The sequence below is a fragment of the Oryctolagus cuniculus genome, chromosome 2, assembly GCF_051225735.1.
Source record: "Oryctolagus cuniculus isolate XC-2025 breed Fujian yellow rabbit chromosome 2, ASM5122573v1, whole genome shotgun sequence".
NCBI lineage: Eukaryota > Metazoa > Chordata > Mammalia > Lagomorpha > Leporidae > Oryctolagus > Oryctolagus cuniculus.
In genome coordinates, this window is record NC_142868.1 from 51,689,356 (window position 1) to 51,709,277 (window position 19,922).

Genomic DNA, 19,922 nt, shown 5'->3' on the forward strand with positions numbered 1-19,922 from the left:
CAGCAGATCGAAAATAAGACAGATTTTTTTTTTTTTTTAATTATTTATTTATTTGAAACAATTACAGAAAAAGAGGGAGAGACAGAGATCTTCCATCTGCTGGTTCACTCCTCAAATGGCCACAAAGCTGGGGCTGGACCAGGCCAAAGCCTAGAACTCCATCCAGGTCTCACATGGGTGGCAGGGGTCCAGGTACTTGGGATACCTTCTGCTGCTTTTCCCAGGCCATTAGCAGGGAACTGGATTGGAAGTGCAGGAGCTGGGAGCAGCGCTGGGGGTGGAGCAGACTCCCTGAGACCCACCCATCGAAGCCCAGGTGTCTAGTATGTGGGCCACTCTACCTGCCTCAGGACTGACTGCTGGCCAGCAAAGCCGTCCAGGCCCCAGAGACTGCACATGGACACCAAGGCGGAGCAGAGGGAGACAGCTGCCTGGGCGGCTTGGGTGCTTACTGCTCTGCTGAGAAGACGGGGTGGGAGGGTGTCTTGTTCCAAGCACATAAAGTCCTTTATACCTCTCTCCTCCTCACTCACTCCCCTCTCTCCCTGTCTCTTTCTCTCTCCACCTCACTATCTGTCTGTCTCTGTGTGTCCCTTTCAAATAAATAAACCTTAAAAAAAAATACAGCATATGTGGTATAAGGAAGATTCTGGGTATTTCTCAATACCCACAATGTAAAATGTTTGAAGTTCAGGATTGCCTTTAAAAAGGTGGCGTGTAAGGGGAGTGGAGTTTGGGTTTAAAGGATGCGATGGGAGGGGGATGGGCCCTTAGTAACATCAATTGAATAACTGAGATTTCCAAACACCTGAATCATTTACTAATCATGGTTACTCCCAAATTAAAAATGGCTAAGTTGAGCTCTATGAGATTAATTAGCTTTCCCAAGGTCAGAGAGCTGGTGAGTGGCCAGACTTGAATATGAACCCAGTATTCTGTACCCACTCAGAGAAGGGATGCAGAGAAGCAGTCATCATCAAAACTTCAATTTTTTTTTTTGAGAATTTGGTCCAGGTCATGGCCAATGAGAGAAATGGGAAAGCATGATCCCCAGTTCCTTATTTATGTATTTTAAGATTTATTTATTTATTTATTTGAAAGTCAATTTTGGAGAGGTAGAGAGAGAGAGGTATCTTCCATCCACTGGCTTATCCCCAAGATGGCTGCAATGGCCAGGGCTGGGCCAGGCTGAAACCTGGGGCCAGGAGCTTCATCTGGGTCTCCCACATGGTTCAGGGGCCCATTCGCTTGGGCCATGTTCCATTGCTTTCCTAGGCCTTTAGCAGGGAGCTGGATCAGAAGTAGAAGAGCCGGGACATGAACCAGTGCCCATATGCGATGCTGGGGTCACAGGTGGCATCCTCACCTGCCACACCACAATGCCAGCCCCCAAAATTTTGAATCTTTAATCTACAAAACCAAGCTTTCTGTATTTGCAAAGGGAGGTGGGAGGGGGCATACTGTTGAGAATGAATAAGCCAAGCTTCCGGTGCTGTGGGGCACTAGGATTCAGTTTCAGGCACTGGGGATAGGGCAGCAATTGAAGAGTCCCTTAACCAGAGTTACATGAATGGGAGACTCACAGGAGACTCAGGGAAAGCTCCTGGCTCTTGGCTTCGGTCTGGTAGCTCCAGCCATGGCAGCCATTCGGGGAGTGAGTTAGCAGATGGAAGACCTTTCTGTTTCTCCCTTTCTCTGTCTGTAACTCTACCTCTCAAATAAATAAATAAAGCCTTAAAAAAAAAAAAAAAGTAGATGAAAAGGAGGATTGACACAGCATTGGTTCAACATCTCAATGAGGGCAGGGCTGCTGGCACTGTAATTCACCATGCCAGGCCCATCTGTAACTGTGAACTTCACATCCTGCATCCAACATGGTAATGGGGCGAGCATTTGGCATAGCAGTTAAGACCCTGCTTCAGAAACCTGTATCTCATTTCTGAATGACTAGGTTCAAGTCCCAGCTGTGCTTCTGAGGCAAGCTTCCTGCTAAAGCACACCCCGGGAGGCAGCAGTGATAGCTCAAGTAGCTGGGTCCCTGCCGTCATGGGAGAGCCCCAGACTGAGTTCTCAGCTCCTGGTGCACCCCGGTTTGAGCGTGTGAAGGCTGAACCAGTGGATGGGGGACACTCGTGTTCATGCTCCGTGTACTCACTCACTCACTCTCTCTCATAAATACTTAAAAAAAAAAAAAAAAGGAAAGGAAATAAAAGGGTATATATAGTGTGTTAAGCTTCCACCTGTGTTCGAGTCCCCGCTGCTCCGCTTCCAATCCAGCTCCCTGCTAATGGCCTGGGAAAGCAGCGGAAGGTGGCTCAGTGCTTGGGCCCCTGCACCCACGTGGGAGACCCAGAAGAAGCTCCTGGCTGCCAGCTGGCCCACCTCCAGCTGATGTGGCCATCTGGGGAGTGAACCAGTAGACGGAAGATGGATTGATCTCTCTCGATCGCACTCGCTCGCTCACTCTCTCTCTCTCTTCCACCCTCCCTCCCTCTCCTTCTCTCTAACTCTTTCAAATAAATCTTAAAATAAAAAAAAGGTCGGATATTTATGAACTGGTAGTTTTATTTAAAGGGAAGGGAAAGAAAGGGGATTTATAGAATAGGTTGACCACTTAAATTTTTAAATTAAGATTTACTTCATTTTTCACTTTAATTTTCTATGAATTCAGCTAATATATGTAAAATTCTACTTTCCAATACTTCTGTGTTTTAACATAATTTCCTTTATTTTCACTTAACTTTTTCTATCATCCTAAGTTATGTATCTGAGAACTGCTGTACTTTCCAGTACTCCTGTTTTCTTTCTCTAATGGGAAATCTGACAGGCTTTCAGCCTTTGGATCAAATGTGTCTTGGCCCGGAATTAAAGCAGTAGAGTTCCTCCCGTCACCAGCTCTCAGCTGTGGCCTCCCTTCCCTACCTCCCACTCGTATTTGTCTAACATTTCAGTGGAGTGGTGAGAGTTTGAGGTCTGTTTTTGCTCTCTAAAACAACCTTTGTACCTTGACTTTACAAGCAGCACATATTCATTGCCAGTGCTTTTGAGAGAAAAAAATAGCAAAAAAGAAAACTGCCTGTAATGCCACCTCACAGAAACAATCACTGCCAAAATTCAATATAAATCCCTTCATTAAATAATACATAAAGTATAACTTCTGTATCTTTACAAAATGAGGATATATGCTTTTCATATAAATTTCTTTTTTTAAGATTTATTTATTTGAAAAGCAGAGTTACAGAGAGGGGAGGCAGAGAGAGAGAGAGAGAGAGAGAGGTCTTCCATCCGATGGTTCACTTCCCAATTGCCCGCAACAGCTGGAGCTGTTCTGGGAACTTCTTCTGGGTCTCCCACATGCGTGCAAGGGCCCAAAGACTTGGGCCATCTTCTGTTTTCCCAGGCCATAGCAGAGAGCTGGATCAGAAGTGGAGCAAGTGGATCAAGTGGGACTTGAGCCAGCACCCATATGGGATACCTGCACTGCAGGTGGCAGTTTTACCCAGCTACACCACAGCACCAGCTCCCATATACATTTTTTTTTTTTTTTACTAAGAGGGATAATGTATTAAGTTGTTCATTAACAGTCAGGGCTATGCTGATCAAGTCACCGTTTCTCATAGTGTCCATTTGACTTCAACAGGTTTCCATTTTCCCATATACATTTTTAAAAGGAATATATAATTTTTAGCTAAATTAAAGTTGAACTTGTTACCAATTTTTATTATTTATTTTTTGCTCAGAAGTCAGTTTCCTAGATAAGTGTTCCTTCAACTTAACATTTTAACATGAGAGCTCAGCTCAGCTCCACAGATCACACATGTAATACTTACCAGTCCTCCCAGTAGGATGAGACGACACAGTTTTTACTCTGTGACAGCCTGTAATCTGTGTTTGCCTTGACAGATCTATTGGTTTAAAGATGGGAAGCAGATCTCGCCCAAGAGTGATCACTACACCATTCAGAGAGATCTCGACGGGACCTGCTCTCTCCACACCTCGGCCTCCACCCTGGACGATGACGGCAATTACACCATCATGGCTGCAAACGCTCAGGTATGCAAGCCGAGAGGTCTGGGCTGAGTTCCTGGTCTAGCGCTTACAGGCATTTGCGTGGCCAGAGGAACTGTTGAATGAAAATGGGACGTTCCACCTCTGTGACTTAGGGAGCTGCGTTCAGCTTGGTTTCAGGGGATAGAAACTTCTGCTTCATGTGTATTGACTTAGTCCACCCCATGTTTCAACAGCAGTGACTGGTGCAGAAGATCGCCTGTCCACAGGTATCATTAAGGCAGTACTGTGTGAACGCCTCCTGTGGGGGGAGGAGCTGCGGTGGTAGACAGGGCCAAGTCCCAAAGTCGAAAATAAGCCAGTAAGCAGAGGCAGCAATACAGTGATCTGAGAACAGATTAGGTTCTGTGTAGGAAATAAAGGAGGGAAAACAGATCCAGAGTGAGTGGCATGTGAAGCTGCATTAGACTAACTCCAGAAAGTGAAATATATACAGAAGAAACACACAAATGGAATTTAGCTAATATGTAAGTACAAATGATAATTTTTATATTGCCTGTGGACAGCATTCAGAGTTGTTTCCAAAAAAAAGTTTTATCTTGTATTAGCCCGTAGATGTAAGGTCAAAAAATCAACTATTTTCCTAGAATTCAATAGAAGGTGGCTGGGTATCACATTCTCAGCACACGCCTGCAAATTCTTTGTTATCCAGTATCTTGGTTTAGGCTTTATATAGGTACAGGGGGCACAAAAATGGGAAAGAAGTGATTTTGTACCTTAACAGCATGATAGTAACTTTAATTTTACTAAGCCTGCAGAAAATAAACAAAAAGGAAGCTAAAATGAACAATTTTATTGTATTGTAAAATTAATGACGATTTCCTGGAAGATTTTTTAAAATCTCTGATAGTCTTGTTTATTTACTTAAAAGTCAGAATTACACAGGGAGAAGGACAGGCAGAGAGAGAGAGAGTCTTCCATCAGCTGGTTTACCCCCAGTTGGCTGCAATGGCCAGAGCTATGCCAGTCTGATGCCAGGAGCCAAAAACTTCCTCCAGGTTTCCGATGTGGGGTCAGGAGCCCAAGGGCTTGGGCCATCTTCCACTGCTTTCCCAGGCCATAGCAGAGAGCTGGATCAGAAGTGGAGCAGCCGGGACTCAAACCAGTTCCTATATGGGATGCTGGCGCTGCAGGTGGCGGCTTTACCCACTACACCACAGCACCGGCCCCTGACTTATTTGTATCTATTCCATTATTTCTTTCAAAAAGATATGAAGTGTTAGAAAATGATGAAATAATTTTGACCACACTTACAGACCTTTTAAATGGCTGTACAGGATTTATCTGGTTATGATAGCCCATCATCACGGCAGGATATTTTTATGCAGTGATACTCGGATTAGAATGAGACTCCAATTATCCAACTAATGAGGCGGTGTGAGCACAGCACACTCTGCCCTGTCAGTAGAAGTCTCCATATCAGTGTACCTTCTTGGGGTTATAACTTTTTAATCAAGAAATACAAAAGCATCACCCTGAAAAATAGTCTCAATCACAACCTCTATTCAAAAGTTGCATTTTAATGCTTATTTATGCTCATGGTTTTCCTGTGTGTGTGGCAACAAAGGTAGAACTTACCTTTTTTTTTTCCTTATATTTTCACGATCTCCTTGACTATTAACATGTTTCAATTTCCTGTTTTCTGCTTGTTAACCAAATGGTGGAAAACACAACAACATTCAGATCTCGTTCTTCGTGTTCAGTGCTTTATTCCTCTTTTCCGCTGGAAAGGCTGGGCTAAGTTATGGGGACAGAATTATCAGTGTTCCTCAGGCACTTGCCAGGACTGGCATCCTGTTATTAATTTCAAGGCATTTTTCCCAGCATGTTGTAAATTGTTACTGGCGTAAGCCATTTTGCGGAACAAAAGAACGAAAATGCAAAACTGCAATTCTGAGTCTGGTTTTAGTCTGCCTCAAATTACGCTAATGTACTTGTACATGTGGAAAAGTTCTATGGGGAAGGACTCAGTGCCGTGGCCAGTGACTTTGTGCAGAGTTCAAGGCAGCAGAACAGCCTCGAAGGGCCGGCGTCTCCTAACTCTTGACAAACTATCATGAAGTCACCAGATGATAAAAGGAAGCCTGCTGAAGATGCCCCTTGGATGGTTCCATGTCAGATCACATAGGCAGATTTAAAATAAGCCAATGTACTCTGACCCCCAAGCCCTCCATAAAAAATTTCTCTGTAAACATTGGAAAGGAGGAAGGGAAAGAAATCTAAGAGAGCAATGACACCAGACAGACTGGGCTGCGGGGCAACACTGAAGATACGCTGTGGCTTGCGGGTGGCAATGGGCTTTGGCATCAGGCGAATCCCCGCTGAGGGTCAGGCTCAGCCACTCATTTCCTGTGTGGCCTGTACTAAGTCACTTGACCCCTCTGTGGCCTACTTCCTGTTCTGAAAACTGGGGATTGGAATGAAATCCTACGTTTACCAACCTGGCGTGGAGTGTGCTTTCCAGACGTGCTGGCTATTGTCAGCGTTCTCCCGCAGAGGCTCCCATGACCCTGCTTGGCAGTGCTAGCGCTTGGCAGCAGCCTGCGGAGCCAGGATGCCGAGGTTCGGCTGTTCCTAGGTTCCGACTCCCACGGCGCTGACAGAGGCAGCAAGTCCACGGGGTGGCATCTCTGCTCGGCAGCGTGCTGCTGCGTGCTCTCCTGACCTCCTGGCTTTGCCTTCTTATCACCCTCTGGGTACGGGAGTTAGGCAGCAGATGTGACTGTGCCACGGCTGCCACAGCTGCGGGCTTGGAGCGGGGAGACCTGGCCATGCCCTCAGCACAGCTGACACCGGCGACACGTGGAGCTGGGCAGCCACGCTTGCTCTCAGCAGCCTCACATGCAACACAAGTCCCAGAATAGGGTACTCACTGCCTCACTGCAGGCTCCAGTAACTCTGCTGCCTTCCCAGATCCCCAGCTAAGGCCTGGGGTCCACCCTCTCTGGTTCTTTGCTTCTACTCTTTGGAGATAAGACAAAGAAAGGAGAAGTGGTCCCATTCACAGCAGGTAGCCCAAAGCCCAGTTGTGCTAACAGTGCAGCCCATCCCCACTGGGGTGGAAGCCCCACGGCCACACTACCTGGACCAGCCCCCAAACCTAGAATTGCAGCTCTCTGGAAAGTTGAGTTGATACAGCTGGTATTTTAATGAAGAGGTGGGGCTAAAAGTCCAATTTTCCACCTGAATAATCCAAGACAGGTAAAAGGAGAGCAAACACCCATGAAGAGCATCTGGGGACTCTGTCCTAAGAGGGGACACTGGGGCCTTAAAGCAGCAGTGTGGCTGTGTCTGCTCACTGAAGCTTGTGGGAGAGACGCTGTAATGTTTATGAAATCTGGTAGTCGGTGCTGTCCCAAGTGTCTGAGCATGTCGCCTGGCTGGCTTTAATTCCAAGCGCAGAACTGCTGCCTTCCTCTCCTGGAGTCTTCAGGAGCAGGTGCATGCAAATAGGCCACACGGAGGCTTTGTGAGTCATCGCCTAGAAACTGGCATGGGCTTCACTGGTCATCAGCAAAACAATGTGGTGTTCAGACCATGACAAGTGGCAGGCCATTTTTCTAACACTTGGCATGGATTCTGATGTGTTGTTGTATAAATGCCATTGTAAAAATGAACACCCCAGTCATAACCCCAGCCTTGTAACATTACTACATCAGGTTGAGTATCCCTTATCCAAAATGCCCAGGAACCGAAGTGTTAACCATTTTGGAGGTTTTTGGTTATTGAAATGTCTGCGTACACTTTACCTGGCTGAGCATCCCCAATCCAAATATCTGGAATCCAAAACGCTCCCCAAATGCAAAACTTTGGGGGCATCATGTCAACACACACAAAGTTTGGGTTAGGGAGGTTCAGCCTGTATTTGGTATTTTGTTATTCTTGTAGTCTGTGAACTAAAGCATGATTTGAAAGAGGCCTGTCATAAGTAGGCACTGGAAAAAAATAAATGTCAAAGTAAAAAACTGAATCTTTGAAGATATATATTAATCCCCAAAGTATAAAGAGTGGTTGACAGAAAACTGAACTTGACTTTCTGCTTCCTTGATGTCCTTTAGTTACCTTAAATTTTTTTTTCAGATTTAAAGCACACTTGGGCTTGCAAGGGAGACAGCAACATCTATTTTTCTTGTAATACAGCTGTAGCCTACATCATGTGAAATGACCAAGAGAAAGGAAAAGGCTCAAGTGGAAAAATGCATTCAGTAATGAAACACAGGCGGCGGAGCTTTCCCGAACAGTGGAAATTAATGACAGAGGCCGCCGGGGAGGGCGAGGAGTGGGAAAGGGAAAAGTCTCAAGTGCAGCAGAGTATTTTGTAGAATATGATCTTTTCCCACCTGGGCTAATCTTCTGGGAATCAGAAACACATTAGATATCGTTGACGACATCGAAGTTCCACTTGGGGTGGGACACTCGGCTCTCCACATCCCCAGGGCTGCGCGTCCTCTGCGGCGGGCGCAGCTCGGGAATTCAGGAGAGACCGAGGCAGTCCCAGGGTCCGGCGTGATGGAGAGTGATTGCTCAGCGTTGCAGCAGACATTATGCCAAAATGAGAATCGCTCAGGCCGTTTATTTTAGACTCTAATCCTATCTTTAAGAGACAACTGAATCTAAACACGAATGTTTTACTCTATTTGGTTGTGTTGCTAAGTTACTTGTGTTGCACTTGGAGTCTGGAATGGCTGTTTTGCAGTTTGATGTTTGCTCAAATTGCATTATGTATACATGGGGCAAGCATTTATAAAGACCTGTGTGCCACAAGTTAAATTTCATAAACTGTGAAATATAAATGTTATTTTCATATTACATAAATAATTGGCCTTTCAGAGGCAGCAAATAATCTTTACAAGCTGCATGTTTTATACAGAATCACTTTAAAGGATTCAACTTCTTATTTGTACTGTTAGCTTTAAATTTAACTCTCGATTTGTTTGGCATAGAAAAGTAACAGCTGAGTTAAATACAAAGCGTTAGACTGCTGATTGTGCTTTGTTGTAGCATCGTCATATGGTCTCCTGGCTCACCAAAGCTTCACTTCCAACATTCACTTCCCTTGTTAGTTCCTGTGTTTATAATGAAACAGACAGGAATGAGAAAATCAATAAAGCAAATGCCCCCGGAATACTGCTAATTATGATGACTGCTAAGGTTAACTGGCGTAATACAATGATTACAATTACTTAGCACTAATTCTGTATGTTCTTTCTCATAAATAAGAGGTTCAGACTTAAAAACCTGAACTTTCTATTGTGTACATTGGAGACATCGTTTCAAAAATACTTAAGTCCTTTTTATTTTTTTAAAAAATGAAATGTCAAAATTACATATGAATTCTTTTTTTAAAGCTTGCTTTATTTCTTTGAAAGGCAGAGTTAAAGAGAGGCAAAGGCAAAGATAAGAGAGAGGTCTTCCATCCCTGGTTCACTCTCCAAATGGCCACAACTGCTGGAGCTGGGCCAATCTGAAGCCAGGAGCCAGGAGCTTCCTCCAGGTCTCCCACACAGGTGCAGGGGCCCAAGGACTTGGGCCATCTTCTACTGTTTTCCCAGGCCATAGCAGAGAGCTGGATTGGAAATGGAGCAGCCGGGACCTGAACCTATATGGGATGCCAGCACTGCAGGCAGCAGCAGCTTCACCCACTACGCCACAGCGCCAGCCCCTCTATATAAATTCTTAGTTTGGATGCTTTCTAAGTGCTCCAGGTCTGTATTATATATTTACCAGATATCTCAGAATTCACCAAACTAAGATCATACCTTCCCCCTTCATGTTCAGAAGTGAAGGTTGGTGTAGGAGTAGAAAGAGAACAAAAGGTAACATACTAACTTGGGAGGTTAATGAAATATTCTGTGGCAATATTTGTATTTATGGTTCTAAGCAGCTGCAGTGAAAACAGCATAGAAATGTGAAATCCCTCCAGAGTCAAATGCCAGCCCGTGTACCCAACTTTGCTGGGGTCTATCCTGAGCAGAGTCCAGTGGTTGGAGCCGAGTAGGGCATCTGTCACAAGACACTGAATGCCGCCGTGTACCTAGCACCATCCAGGCATCAGCAGAAGTTAGAGGGGTTGATGTGCTTTCCACAGAGCATGTGTCTCATGCTACAAATACCGCTTTGCCTTCAAAGTAAATTACATTCTCATACCAAGAAAAAGAAATGAAAAATAAGGTATCATTGTATTTAACAAAACAGTTCTAAGGCATGCCTCATATTCAGCTTGCTGTTATAATTCTACCTGTATCCAGTGCTGTGGTTAATATTTTGAGCATTTTACCCTTTGGCAAACACTTCGCCAAGTACTTTACATGCATTAACCCATGTAATCTTCCTAAGATCTCGAGGCTTGTATTGATGAGGAAACTTGGAGAGGTCACGCTCCCTGCCTCAGGTCACTGTTAGGGACAGCCTGACTGCAGAGCTGCTGAGTGCGCGAAGGTGCCTGTGACGGACCCCAGCAGTGAGAGCCTGAGGGGCAGAGGAGACACTGGCTAAAAGGACTACAAATGGGGAGTGGAGAGCATGCCTCAAATGTAATATACTCACCTGGAAACATTCCCTGGGGCCAGTCAAGCTGCAGGGGCACCTCGAGATCATCCTGATGCAGGCCTGTGTGTACCCGGCGGCTCCCAGACGCACAGCAGCACAGAACTGGCTCCCGGGAACCCAGCGATGGGCATCACTGACATCCCGTTCCAGCTGACAGTTATGGCGCCATAGCAGGTGGTAGCATTTAGGGGTGCTGGGGAGAAGTCAAAAACCCCAGTTAGAGGACTCCTTTTAGCAACCCACATCTGCTTGCCCAAAGTCAGGTTTAAAAGTTTGAATAGGGGCCAGCGCTGTGGTGCAGTAGGTTAATGCCCTGGCCTGAAGCGTCCATATGGGTGCCGGTTCGAGACCCAGCTGCTCCACTTCCAATCCAGCTCTCTGCTATGGCCTGAGAAAGCAGTAGAAGATGGCCCAAGTGGTTGGGCCCCTGCACCCACATGGGAGACCCAGAAGAAGCTCCTAGCTCCTGACTTCGGATCAGTGCAACTCTGGCCATTGCGGCCAATTGGGGAGTGAACCATCAGATGGAAGACCCCCCCCCCCACTCTGCCTTTCCTCTCTCTGTGTAACTCTTTCAAATAAATAAATAAATCTTTTAAAAAAAAAGTTTGAATTGAACAAGTACTTACATCTTTTTCTAACCACATAAGTGATTAGTTAATACTAACCTGTCCTGCTGATCTTCTGTGTTTCATACCACCAGGAAGGATAAATTCAAATTACATACACTGTAACGCTAAGGTAGCAGAGAGGATAATACGGAAGTCGTATGCGGCATTTTATCAGTACAACTGAACTTCTTTGCCCTTAACCTCCAAGAGGAGTCCTGAGATTCGTGTGTTCGTTAAAACCTCTAGCAGGATGAATCAACTGGGTAATTCTTAATAGGGCTCTTTTAAGCAAGTCATAGCTAGGTTTTCTATAACAAGTACAGATTTGGAGGGGTGACAGAGTAATTTTTAGATTTCAAGTTGGTTTAGGGCATGTCCCATCTGGCAAAAGCTCAGCATGAGAAAATCTGTATCATGTGTCCCCAGCTTCTGATACAATCAAGCTAGGTGACAAATAGTGTCCTACTATTGCATCTCCTTCGCCATTCTACACACACTTCATCTGTCCCCGAGTCTTCAGCAAAGCCGGGTTTTCACTGTGACTTCAATAGTGAATGTTGTGACAGCTAGAGGGAGTCACACCCCTACTGACACAAGATGAGTTGGTTGCTTTGCGACCACCTTTCCTTTTGGTGACAAGTCTTCTGTCCCCATTTTGCTCCTGTGTGCCTTTGTTCTTCTGAGTGGACAGAGTCCTGTGCAGTCCTGGTCCGAGAGACCTGGAGCACCCTGGCGGGCTTTGGGGCTGGATTCCTGCCCTTCACCAAATCCTGCTGCGAGGTTTTAGTCTCTTGGTTCTCGCACAAGTGCCCTCCACTCAGCCCCATCCCTGCTTCGCCCACTCGCAGCTGGTAAGCGGCTTTTGAAACCTGCTGACACCTCTGCTTCTGCTCCCTGTCTACACTGGCAAACTTGCAAGCCACATGGGAGCCAATGGCAGGATCCCAAGTGCACATGTAGACTGCTCTCCAGCCCTAGGGCAGAATTCACTGGGGTGAATCACTCCTGAGAAACCTGCTTCTCGCTTTTCCTCTCTCGCTGTTAACTTTTTGGTCAGCATCAGAATTTTGGAGTACATCTGCTCATTCTTCAGGGGAGGAAAGGAGAAAGTAGGGGAGAAAAATCATCTATTTTGGTGCTCTGCTACAGAGAAGAAGTAGTAAGAGCAGGAGCTGAAACAAAAGCCAAAGTAACAACAGTGGCTGATCCATGTCATCTGATCTCCTAGTTAGCTTGTCCATCTGCATAACGGTGTTTCTCAAACTGTCAGCTGGCAAAGTTAAGAGATGAGAAACATCTTCCCATTAGGTCCTTACTGTAGGACCCACACTTGTGGATATTTAGCTGCTTCTGGTTTTGAAATCTCAGATGCATTCATTTGGTGAACACATGGCACCATGTGGTCATGATGCTCGCCTTGTCGTCCCCTGCATTTGTCTCAAGGGTGCACATTTTATCATGCCGGCATTTCCCTCCTTGTATGGTTAGGGGAAGGGCTGCCCCCACCATGGAGCAAGCACTAAAAAGATCTGACAGAAAACTCAAGTCATCTAGCTCTGATTTCAGAATTGGAAAGACCAGTAGACCTTTGACCATGAAAATAAACTCATCACAAGAAAAACATTAGATCGTCCCGCCATATTTTTCAGCAAGTTCACATGTAAGAGAGACCTTAGTGGACAAAAGTTCACTGGAGGGCTGTCACTTTAGACCCTATCCTGTGGACACCAGGGAAAAGGCCTTTCTGTGAAGGGTTGGCGTTGCTGCCAGCGGCACGTTGGTTTGTTATGAAATAATACCTGGCGGCGAATGGCCAATGGACACGACAGTGCTCGCTGGCTGATACTTTCCCACGGTTAATAACCTCCTCTCCTGATGTCTTCCCCAGGGCCGCATCAGTTGTACTGGACGGCTAATGGTCCAGGCTGTCAACCAAAGAGGCCGCAGCCCTCGCTCTCCCTCAGGCCATCCTCACGTCAGAAGGTAAGCCAGATGCCCCTCCCCACAGCAGGTCCTGTGGTTTCATCATTTCATTATTTATTTATTACCACTAGAACAGTAGTACAACCACAAAAGCAAGTGTAATAAGTCGGAATGTGAATAGGAACTTAGAATGTGTGGCTCCTTGATGGTTATACTCCTTTGCAGTTCATATCAAAGGGGAAAGGAACAAAGGATGTCCCTGTGTGCTTACGCCCCTTCAGATAACCCAGCATTAGCGCTACCCAGGGCACATTTTCTGTATGAAGAAGTCAAGACTCAGCCACTGCTGACTATGGCATAGGAATACTAGTCAATTTTTTTTTTTAAGATTTATTTCAAAGGCAGAGTTAGAGAGGGGCAGAGATAGAGATCTTTCATCTGCTGGTTCACTCCCCAAATATCCACAATGGTCGGAGCTGGGCCAGACTGAAGCCAGGAGCCTGGAATCCCAAGGGGCCTCCCATGGGTAACAGGGGCTCAAGCACTTGGGCCATCCTCCACTGCTTTCCCAGGCACATTAACAGGGAGCTGGATGGGAAGTGGAGCAGCCAGGACTCCAACCCATGTCCATATGATATCCTAGAATCAGAGGCATCGTCTTAACCCACTGTGCCACAGCTCCAGCCCCTAGACCATAAGTCTTGTGAGATTTGTCCTATTTTAAATGTTCAAATGTCTGCTAACAGTAGAGTATACTTTTGTTTCTAATAGCCCTGGGTCTGTGCAAGAATGCTCATGGAATAACGGTAAACAGGGATAGACAAAGAGGACCGCTTCTTAGTAGGTTACAAATATTTGTAGTTAAAAAAGAACACTGGGTTCCCACTTAGCTATAGCCAGAATACCCTCAAATAGTCCTGACTGAAGCACACCCAGGCCACCAGTGCAGACACCTTTGGTGAAGAAAGCACATACTTCCTTAGGCGCAAAGGCTAAGCAGGAAAACTGAGCATGGAGGACATGGTGCTTCCTCCGCCTGTGCGAGCAGGTGCACAGAGCCTTTGTTCTCACTGGAAGCTAACCCTGGCACCTCAACAGGTGCACAACTGTGGTGTGGCAGTATCTGTTCACCGGACCCTAGGCCTGTATCTCTAGCTGGAAACACAACACACATTTAGTATTCGATCCAATCTTGGGTTAGTCTCTTCTGCTTTTCTTGTGGTCTTCAGTACATTTCAGTTTTTCCACGTTTCAGTAGGTACTTAGGGAGCATTTTTCTCATAAATTAAATCTGTTCTTGGAGAGGGGAAAACTGTGTTTGTTATTATTAAACTACTACATTAATCTTTCACTTGTTCCAGTCGTTTTCTAGTTACGTGCTTTTAAACTTATCTTCTAGTGATTACTGCCGGAATTTATATTCCACATCTTGATCTCTTCTTAAGTATTCCTTGCAATTATTTTAAATTTATTCCTCTTAAAGGCTCCTCTGGCAATATAAAAATGGGAGAGATGCACAAAATCAAAGAGATTTGCATAGTCTTATTTTAAAGCAAAAAGTAATGCTTTATGTACGTGGATAACTAATGCAAAAGAAAACCTGTCTAAAAAAGTTATTTGCCTGTTTAATATAAAAAGAAATTTTGATTAGAAATATATTAAAGTTGTATAAAATAAAATCTTTTAACTTCCTACAAAATTAAAATCACAATGGAAAGTTATTAGTAATTTCTTCTGAAACTAAAGATCTTCTAATAAATAATGAGCAACAGTTGCTACTACTCATAAAACTAAAAATATTTAAGAAACAAATGTTAATAGGTGCTACCTTTTTTTTTTCCCATTTGTCCTTTTATATTAGCCTGTAGTTAGCAGACTGTTAGGATTTTGCTCTTCTAATTTTATGTCAATCTTGAGGGTAGATACCAGATAAGGAAATTATTCAAAAACCTCATGGTCCATGTGGTTTCAAGACAAACTTATTTTGGTGCAAAAAATAATATAAATGGTCTTTAAAATGTTTATGAATAGTGTGTATTATAAAAAAACTATGCATAGATTTCAAAATTGTTTGTGCCAAAATAAACACGTTTTAGTTCTATTTTCCATGAACTTTATTAAGTTCTCTCATGTTTATACCCTATATTTTATAAGAAAAGGGATGGCTCAGAGCCTGGAAATAACTATCATTTTTTTTTAATTAATTAATTAATTTATTTATTTATTTGAAAGAGTTACAGAGAGAAGTAGAGACAGAGAGAGAGGTCTTCCATCTGCTGGTTCACTCCCTAGATGGCCACAACAGCCGGAGCTGCGCTGATCTGAAGCCAGGAGCCAGGAACTTTTTCCAGGTCTCCCTCGTGGGTGAAGGGGCCCAAGCACTTGGGCCATCTTCTGCTGCTTTCTCAGGCCATAACAAAGAGCTGGATTGGAAGAGGAGCAGCCAGGACTAGAACTGGCGCCCATATGGGATGCCTGCGCTTTAGGCCAGGGCGTTAACCCACTGTGCCACCACGCCAGCCCCGGAAATAACTATCATCTCTCTTGTTTCAAGGCCTCGCTCTAGATCCAGGGACAGCGGAGATGAAAATGAGCCAATTCAGGAGCGATTCTTCAGACCTCATTTCTTGCAGGCTCCTGGAGACCTGACTGTTCAAGAAGGAAAACTCTGCAGAATGGATTGCAAGGTAAGAGTGTATTGCTGCCTACACACCTGTCACCTCACCTCTCCTCTCACCGCCGTCACTCTAGTTCCTTTTGGAGAAATTATGTGAAACATTAAGAAGAAACATATCAGATGTTTACATACAGTTGTCCCTAATGCCTTTCTAAAAATTTGTATAAAGCACGTTCTCTAATACACTATACTCCAGGAACTCACTGGGAGGTTTTGTTTATTCCACATTGAAATGATACATGTAATGAACCTGCTGTATGTCCTAATCCTTGGTTGATCTCTATGCTTTTTCCATAGAAAGGTTGTATTCCCCCCCCCCCATATATACTCTCTTATTCCTCTCATTTCCTAATTTTAAGTGACATCCTTCCACCTGTCTTGCGGCAGGATGTCCTTAACCCAGGGTCCCTGGGTGAGCAGGCTTCATTAGCTGTGTGAGCTCTGAAATTATATGCAAAATTGTGTGACACAGTTTTCATCAAATTTTCAAAGGAGTGTGAGGCCAAAAATGTTTCAGAACCAAGGCTCTGAGAATTTGTCTGAGTTTTGCCTCACTACTTACTGATGGAAGTTTCAATCCTAAAGTATGGATAAGGTTTCTAAAAAATAATTTGGCCTCCCTCTGCTGGTTCACTGTGGAATTGCAGAATGCTGCTTAGAGGATTTGAGCCTTTGTTTTTTAAAAAGTCGACATGAACTTCTAGAAATATATATAAAAAGAATGAATATATTCTTAACAAAAATATTTTCTTTCCTAGAATAATTCTTTTTAAAGTATAAGTAGGCAATTTTGAGTTTCTATGTATTACATTTTCAGCCTAATTAAGAATTCAGAGAACTACCATATGATCCAGCAATCCCACTGCTGGGTGTTTATCCAAAGAAAAGGGAATGAATGAGTCAAAGATATATTTGCATTCCCATGTTCTTTTGCAATGTTATTCATCACAATAGCCAAGATTTGTCCATCAATGTATTAATAGATGACAGATAACACACAATAGAACACAATACAGCCCTAAAAAGAAAGGAACCCTGGGACAACATACATGAACCTAGATGTCGCTCCCCCTCTTCGTGGAGGAACGACACAGGACCCTGCACTGTTCTTTTGTCTGCTCGGCCCTCCCCGGGTTTGCTGCTGGTTCTTCCCGGGTTGGCTACCGTCCCTCCACCTCCGTGGAAGGGCGGCTCCCCCTGCCACTTTCCCCACTTCCGCGGGGGAGCGGCACACCGCCGGCTGGCTCTCTCGGGGGCTGCTCAGGTGTTATTCGGATAGATGTTCCTGGTGCATGTTGTCTCTCTCCTCCTTTATAGTCCTCTTCCACCAATCCCAACTCTGCTACCCACACGCCGAGTACGCTGCTCTCCTCCAATCAGGAGCAGGATCAGCTCCTGCAGGTCATCACTCAAGTTGGCGAGAGGCAGCTGCGTAGAAGTTGTTACTCCCTTCTCAGCGCCATATTGTGGGAAAGCAGATGCATAGAATAAGTCTTAATTCCAGTAACAGTCTAGTCCGAGTTGCTCCCCACACCTAGAGAGACATGATGCTAAATGAAATAACCTAGGCACAGAAAGATAAATAATGCAATGGTCTCACTTATATGTGGAATCTGAAAAAGTTGAACTCATAGAAGCAGACAGTGGAATGGTGGTCACCAGGGGAAAGGAGAGACACTGGTCAATGAACACAAAGTGCTAGTTAGGCAAGAAGAGGAAGTTCAGCATATCTACTGTACAGCACGGTGGCCACAGTGTAGCACCGTGTGCTTGTACACTCGGAGGTCCTCGGAGAACAGACTGTAAGTGTTCTCACAAGAATAAGTATACGAGGTAATGCAAATGTTAATCAGCTCAATGTAGCCATTCTACAACTTACACATATTTGAAAACATCATGTACAAATATAAATTGACATGTCAATTAAAAATAAATTTTATTAGAAATTATACAGACAAGCCGGCGCTGCGGCTCACTAGGCTAATCCTCTGCCTGCGGCACCAGCACCCCAGGTTCTAGTCCTGGTTGGGGCACCGGTTCTGTCCCAGTTGCTCCTCTTCCAGGCCAGCTCTCTGCTGTGGCCCGGGAGTGCAGTGGAGGATGGCCCAAGTCCTTGGGCCCTGCACCCCATGGGAGACCATGTGGAAGCACCTGGCTCCTGGCTTCGGATCAGTGCACTGCGCCGGCCGCAGCGGCCACTGGGGGGTGAACCAACGGAAAAAGGAAGACCTTTCTGTCTGTCTCTCTCACTGTCCACTCTGCCTGTCAAAAAAAATAAATTATACAGACCACCTGTAAGATGACATTTTGAGTCAGCTGGAGACATTTTATTTTAGATAATCAGATAATGCCAAGATATTTATTTCACATGTAAAAATGGAATTGTGTTTATATAAGAAAATCTGTATTTTTTTAAATGTATACTGAGCTATATAGCAATAAAATTACAAGTCTGTAGTTTATTAAAACTTTTATTTTATTTGCAAGGTAGAGAGATCTTCCATCTGCTAGTTCACTCCCCAGATGCCTACAACAGCCAACTCTGGGTCTACCTGAAGCCAGGAACCTGGAACTTAATCCATGTCTCCATGCAGCTGGCAGGAACCCAAATGCTTGAGTACCTCTGCTTCCCGGGGAGTGCATTAGCAGGGAGCGCTCCAGTATGGCATGCCAGCATCCCAAGCAGTGTCTTAACCACTACACGAAATGCCTGCCCCTTGGGGTTTATTTTAAATGTAAAAAAAATGAAAGAGTGGATCTAAGTGATGGTAGAGAGCCACTATACTATTATCTCATGTTTTATCATATTTAAGAATAGTACTTTATTCCACTGTACAGTGACATAGCTGTCCTTGAAATGCTTGCCTTTCTCAATATTGGAAGCAAAAACTTAATGTTTTCTTGTTGATTTCATTATGATAATCCGACCCAAATTAAGAAAATCCTATGAAAAATCCTGACCTGGGGCCAGTGCTGTGGCATAGCAGGTAAAGCCGATGCCTACAGTGCTGGCATCCCATGTGGGCGCCGGTTCGAGTTCCAGCTGCTCCATTTCCCATCCCACTCTCTGCTATGGCCTGGGAAAGCAGTAGAGGATGGCCCAAGTCCTTGGGCCCCTGCACCCACATGGGAAGACCCAGAGGAAGCTCCTGGCTCCTGGCTCTGGATAGGCGCAGCTGCAGCCATTGCAGCCAATTGGGGAGTGAACCAGTGGATGGAAGACCTCTCTTGCTCTCTCTCGCTCTGCCTCTCCTTCTCTGTTTAACTCTTTCAAATAAATAAATAAATCTTTAAAAAAAGAAAAATCCTGCCCCATAAACACAATGTTACCTGCTTCAGGAAGAAATCAACAGTATATTTAAGCTTTGAGATTCAAAAAAAAATTAAAGATTTATTTACTTATTTGAAAAGCAGAGTTTACAGAGAGGGAGAGACAGAGATATCTTCCATCCATTGGTTCACTCCTCAGATAGTTGTCAAAGCCAGAACTAGGCTGATCTGAAGCCAAGAGCCAGAAGCTTCTTCTGGGGTCTCCCATGTGAGTGCAGGGGTCCAAGGACTTGGGCCATCTTCCACTGCTTGCCCAGGTGCACTAGCAAGGAGCTGGATGGCAAGCAGAGCAGCTGGCACTCAAACCGGTGCCCACGTGAGATGCTGGCAGTGGTGGCTTCACCAGCTGCGGCACAACACCAGCACCCCCCCCCCCCAAAAAAAATTCTTGAAAATTAGCCAAACACTACAGCAACAGCTGGCTCTCTTCCTTCTAAGCCCCGAGGCACATTCCTGGCTGCTGGCTACCCTTCATTTGGTACTAAATCGCAGGGGCGATAAGCGATGCCCGCCTCTCTGGTAACAGGGATGCCCTGCTCTGCCACCTCCGCGTCTACTACAGCACCAGCTGTTCACACTGGACCTGAGGACGGTGACCTGACCCAGGGTCCACTCCCCCTTCCTCCCAGCCACACTGTGACCTCCAGGCCAGGCAGGCGCAGTGTGTGGGAGGGGGAGGGCGTGGCGACAGTGTGGGAACAGGCAGCCTGTCTCAGAGCCCAAGCTGGCTGTTTCTACGATCTCACCTCCCTTTAACTCCTCCT

At 45.1% G+C, this 19,922-nt stretch overlaps 2 protein-coding genes across 19 annotated transcripts in view; one reads left to right on the forward strand and one right to left on the reverse strand.

Annotated features, from left to right (window-relative positions):
• Positions 1-19,922, forward strand: part of PALLD (palladin, cytoskeletal associated protein) — a 458,616-nt gene that overhangs the window by 429,967 nt on the left and 8,727 nt on the right. For all 8 annotated transcript variants that reach the window (XM_008249670.5, XM_008249661.5, XM_002709467.6 and 5 more), the window contains 3 exons: positions 3,904-4,053; positions 13,117-13,211; positions 15,706-15,838. In XM_008249670.5, the coding sequence (XP_008247892.4) occupies positions 3,904-4,053; positions 13,117-13,211; positions 15,706-15,838 (378 nt within the window). The remainder of the gene's footprint in view (positions 1-3,903; positions 4,054-13,116; positions 13,212-15,705; positions 15,839-19,922) is intronic.
• The window catches only part of CBR4 (carbonyl reductase 4), a 66,095-nt gene continuing 51,071 nt past the window's right edge, over positions 4,899-19,922 (reverse strand). For 3 of the 11 annotated variants that reach the window (XR_016228905.1, XR_016228909.1, XM_089325485.1), the window contains one exon: positions 9,344-10,810. Coding sequence is in view for 6 of the 11 variants with exons in the window: in XM_089325485.1 (XP_089181611.1) it covers positions 10,662-10,810 (149 nt within the window). In the remaining 5 variants the exon portion in view is untranslated. Of the gene's footprint in view, positions 9,135-9,343; positions 10,811-19,922 lie in introns of those variants that run through there. The other 8 variants (XR_016228907.1, XM_089325482.1, XM_089325483.1 and 5 more) reach the window with 6 other exon arrangements.